This window comes from Mytilus trossulus, chromosome 3 (genome assembly GCF_036588685.1).
Source record: "Mytilus trossulus isolate FHL-02 chromosome 3, PNRI_Mtr1.1.1.hap1, whole genome shotgun sequence".
Taxonomy (NCBI): domain Eukaryota; kingdom Metazoa; phylum Mollusca; class Bivalvia; order Mytilida; family Mytilidae; genus Mytilus; species Mytilus trossulus.
The window spans coordinates 87,483,120-87,488,557 of NC_086375.1; the positions used below are offsets into that span (position 1 = coordinate 87,483,120).

A 5,438-nucleotide genomic window follows, 5' to 3' on the forward strand; every position below is an offset into this window, starting at 1 on the left:
AAATAATTTTAAATTTATACAACAAAAAATAATACAAAAAAAATATTGCAAACAACATTTCACTAAAGTTGCAAGCTAAGACATGTCGAGAAAAAAAAATTTTTTTAACATAATGCATATGAAATAAGACAATAATTCTGATAGGGTGGGCGGGAGGGATAAAAACGTGGTTTCCAAATTGGATCGATAATTGATGTGCTAAACATATCTCTTTTAAGAAAGAGCTATATTGGTGAATCTAAAACATGGAGTACGCCCCGAACAAATTAAACAAAATGACTAGCCATTTTTAACCTATTTGAACTGTACTATCAGAAAGGCTATATAAAACTGAAGTCTGTGCTGGCATTCAAAGGTGGTGTTTAATAAATCAAATGCAAATACGCATACAAAATATAAATATGCAAACACGCATAAAGAAACAATGTTATTTCACCAATTGTCATATAAAAAATGAACACCACAATTACCAAGGCAACGCAAAGCCAAGCACAGAAATCAGAAGGAAGGACAAAATAAAATTTATCATGGATGTTTATCAGTTGGAAAGTTTGCAAAAAAGTCCCATCTTGCTTGAAATGTAATAAAGTTTGTCAGTAGAGTGTTTGATGTAGCCCTTGTAGCAAGAGGAAGTCCAATTGCCTATTGTACAAATTTCTGAGTCTGAGCATCCAGCAGCTGATGCACAAGTTGCACCGCCTCTACGCAAGCTGTGAAACGAGTATTGTGAAGTGTCTATTCCACAACGCACTAAGAGTTTGTGAAGAATTTTGTCTATGTCTGACTTTGAAAAGGCACAAATCTTTCCCTTACTATCACTTAGACCGAAAGCGGGTTCTCCTGGTAGTGCAGGCAACATTGTTACCATTCTAGAATAAGCCAGTACCGGGCATAGAGTACAATCCTCGACTCTTTTAAGAGGAATCTGGTGAATATTTTTATGTTTTTGACTAGTTTTTGACCACTGTATATCGATAATTAATCCTTCCTCAGTAATTTGAATATCACCTCTGGTTAACTGCTCCTTAGGGTTAAACGTTGTCCTTGAATTGTTAGCGAATTGTGATTTTCTAAGCATAGCATAAAAGCTTATCATAATAACAGCCCACATCACAGCATCCTGTACACTTGTCATATCTAGGACTTCAAACATGCGGTTCAAATGATATGGTTCAAATGGTAATTTTATATTTGGAATATTAGTATTAAGCTTGTCAATACCTGACAAGGTTAGCCTGAGCGACGGTGAATTAAACTCCTCAGTATCAAAATTTAACAGAATGGCCCACGTTTTAACACCTGATAAGTAATTTCTAACGGATCCACTATTCTTAAAGTTATCTGACAAAAAACACACATATCCGCAGAGTGTCTCTTGATCAACAGGAAATGCTGATCTACAAAATTTTTCACAAAACAAAAGGTATGTATTTAGCTGAGTCCTCAAATTTTTAAAAGTTCCCGGTCTGAAAGCTGCTTTTAACACTGTTCTTGCTTTCCGACGAAGTGATAGCCATTCGTCTGATCTGGTTTCTGAAATTAAATTGAAAAGTCTAACTTAAATAATTTGTCCAGCACTTCAATATCTAACATACAATTGTCATCTAAAGCAGTTGACAGTTTTGCATAAGGGTTTTCAATTGATGTCCAACGCGACAAAATATCTGCTGCTCGATTGTTTATTCCTTGAATATGAATCGCTTTGATTTGAATGTTATATTGCGCACAAATTAACCAAATGTTTCTTGCTATGCTAAGCATGATTTTATCACGACATCTACCTGTATTAAGTAGACTGACTGAAGATGAATTGTCACATTGCAACACAATACGTTTATTTTGCAGTTTTTTACCCCACACTTTTAAACTGATCAGGACAGCCAAAAGTTCATAAACACTAATATGGTGGCCTGACCAAGATGTATGTATATCACTATGAAAGTACTCAGTGATGCCACTATTATAAAAAATACCACCTATTCCTGATAAAGACGCATCAGTTTGTATTAATTGGTCCGGTGTGGTCCAGATATGCTCTGGAATTGTGGTTTTTCCATTGAACCTTGTCATGAATTTTAAAAACCATTTCAAGTCTTTTTTGGCTTCGCCATTCAAATTAATATGATGACCTTTGCGTGATACAGTTCTGAGTAGAGCAAGCAAGCGTGCAATGAATAACCTTGCAGATCTAATACAATCAGCTATGTAGGACAACTTTCCAATAATTGATTCAAGCTTTTTTCTTGTGATAGTTTTCTTAGTCAATAATTTCTCAATAACTCCTTTTATTTCACATAATTTGTCCATGGGAATAGAAATTGTCATATTTACAGTGTCAAATTGTTTTCCAAGAAATACCATATTTGTGTTGGGTGCACAACATTTTTGCTCTGCAACTTTAAAACCAAGATCATCAATTAAATTTTTGAGAATGTGAAAACCATTCCCCGCAAATTCTGTCGTTTCAGCTGAACCTATATCATCAATATAGTTAACACCATTGTAACCCATGTTTCTGTACATGTACATTATAGCATTTGTGGTCCTTTGTGCTGCCATAGCCCCTGTACGCAAACCGAAGGGAATTTTAGTGTCAAAGTATAACTGGTCATTCCAGACTAGTCCTAATAAATGATAATCATAGGGATCAACCGGTAACCAACGGTAACATCTCTTTATGTCCACTTTGTACAATAGACAGTTGGGACCCTTTTCGTTTATAAGCTGTACTAAGTGATCAGTGGCAGGGTAGTGTAATGTGAACGGGTCACCCATGTAAGTATGTTTTGGTATGCCATCATTGACTGAAGTACCTATGGGAAAGGACAAGTCCATGATAGTTCTTCTCTCTATTGTATCTTTTTTGGGAACAGAAGACAAAGGTGAGGTAGCTAAAGGAACTAGAAAAGGGTTGACCTTAAAAGGGCCAACTAAAGCATTATATGATAATTCTTTGTTTATGTATTCGTCTATGTGCTCACTAAAAAACAATGCTGACTTGTGATTTCTAACAATAGTCTCTGGAAATTCATGTTTGCTATAGCCAACAGGCCAACCAAATTCTAAAAAATCAACAATTTTATAGTCATGATAACCATCTAACAATTTTCTCCATATAGGAATGTTCATTGTTGAAGGAACATGTATTTGTGATCCAATATAATTTGGAACCCCTGATTTAAAAACAATATCATGAAGAACAACAGGATTTTGACACACCTGATTAATATCATCATTTACATTATTATCTACCAGTGTAAAGTCATTTACAATTTTTCTACATGTATGATCTACACAAGTACCAATATTAACAGTACTTTTAAAACATTTATCTATATTTGATCTGCTTTGAAATTTTGAAGGCATAATACATGGTTTTGATTTTACATTGATTTCATTATGTGTGTCGGAATTGTCAGTTTGTGTTGATACATCAATAGTTTTAGCTGAATTACCACATACTTTTCCTAGTCATCTGTGTGCAGGAAAGTCATGTTGCCAATTTTGGACATAGTCTGAACCTCGACCTCGACCTGCATTACCCTGGAACTGTTTTTGACTTTGACAGTCTTTAGCAGCATGATTCATTATAGTTTTTCGTTTAATCCAGCATGAACTACAGAAATGTTCCTCCAATAAACCCAGAGTATTTTTGTGTAATTCTTTTTTGTTGCATGAACCTTTGTTGTAAGCTGAACAATAAAACCTAGGATGAGACTGATGCAAGCGACGTGCTTTGCAAAATTCAAAATTGTCATTCCATGAAGCACGACCAGTTTCTATTTCTCGTAGTACATCTTTGTGAAATGCAAGCACATCAGACCATATAAATTGTTCACTATAAAACATAAGCTGTGTCAGATGTTCAGCACGTTTGTCTCTATATTCTGCGGGTTCAATATTATGTATAATGTAATTTTCTCCCCTGACAAGAGCAGGCATACTTAAGGACATGAATTCGATATCGTCACTCCCGGCAAACTCATGAGGCCATGCGATATGAAAAATTGCCTTATCACTAGATTTTCTAGACGAACCAGATTTTGAAAGGTTTTTATTCTTTTTGAGTTTGAATTTAGGATAGTTAAGTGTTTTGAATGTTTGTGTGAAATGAATCTCACCTTCTGATTCTGTATCACTATCGGAATCATCAGATATGAATAATTTGCTCACTAATCCTTTCTGTTTTTCTGTTATTTTCTGTTTCAAGTCTTCGTCTTTTCTCAAGGATTTTAAATCAATTTTGTTAGTTTGGTCCTGTTTTTGTTTCACGTTAAAGTCTGTTTGCTTAAGTTTCTTTTTCAGAGTTTTGTTCTTTTCGACAAGTTCACGCAATTTAATTTCTTCTAAAAGTTTTTCATTCTCTTGTTCTAGAGCTGACAAAGTCTCGTCAAGGCTTTGTTTCGGGGTTTTGGGTACATTACCCGCCATGGTTTCCAGCGCGCCATTTTCACTTTTATCGGGGGTGGAAGAAAGATTTTCTAAAGACATAGCATCAGCACCCTGTCCCTGATTACGTGTATCAAAAGAAAAGTCATAAGATATGTTCTTTGGACATCTGATCCCCGTTGGTCCTCTATGATCAACAACTTTGATCCCACAAAAGCTACAAATCCTTTGGGACATAAAAACGTGGTTTCCAAATTGGATCGATAATTGATGTGCTAAACATATCTCTTTTAAGAAAGAGCTATATTGGTGAATCTAAAACATGGAGTACGCCCCGAACAAATTAAACAAAATGACTAGCCATTTTTAACCAATTTAGAGGGGGAACTAAAAAGCTCAGAAATTCATAATGCATTAAAAAATATGAAAAATGGAAAATCTCCTGGTCTGGATGGTTTTACAACTGAGTTTTATAAATTTTTTTGGCACGACATTAATACTTTCCTACTGCGTTCTTTCAAAGAATCATTTCAAGAAGGTAAATTATCAATTTCACAAACACAAGGTGTTATCACCGTTCTACCCAAAGATGGTAAACCAAAACATTTTCTATAAAATTGGCGACCTATTTCACTGCTTAATGTAGACTATAAAATAGTATCAACATGTATTGCAAATAGAATTAAAAAAGTCCTTGATCACCTGATTAGTGAAACTCAAACTGGCTTTATGAAAGGCAGATATATTGGTGAGTGTACGAGACTTATATATGACCTCTTGAAAAAAGTAGATGACGAAGATATTCCTGGCTTGCTTGTCTTGTTGGACCTTGAAAAAGCCTTCGATTCTCTTGAGTGGAACTTTATATGTGAAACCTTGAAATTTCTAGGTTTTGGGGACACAATAGTGAAATGGTTCACAACCCTTTACTATAATTCACAAAGCTGCATTCAAAATAATGGGTATCTATCTGATTTTTTTGTAATAGAGAGGGGGGTACGACAAGGGGATCCATTGTCTCCCTATCTCTTTATTTTATGTTTGGAACT

General features: G+C 35.0%; 1 protein-coding gene across 2 annotated transcripts; it reads right to left on the reverse strand.

Annotated features, from left to right (window-relative positions):
- Positions 1-495: 495 nt before the first annotated feature.
- On the reverse strand, positions 496-4,682 carry LOC134712741 (uncharacterized). Of its 2 annotated transcripts, none has more exons than XM_063574579.1 (2): positions 4,122-4,682; positions 496-1,533 (listed from the first exon to the last, which is right to left on the reverse strand). In XM_063574579.1, exons 1-2 carry the CDS (start codon positions 4,624-4,626, stop codon positions 539-541), a joined length of 1,500 nt encoding a protein of 499 aa, XP_063430649.1. In that variant the 5' UTR covers positions 4,627-4,682; the 3' UTR covers positions 496-538. The 2 variants fall into 2 exon arrangements, with proteins under 2 accessions (XP_063430649.1, XP_063430650.1); XM_063574580.1 differs by having other exon boundaries at positions 3,463-4,682.
- Positions 4,683-5,438: the final 756 nt, after the last annotated feature.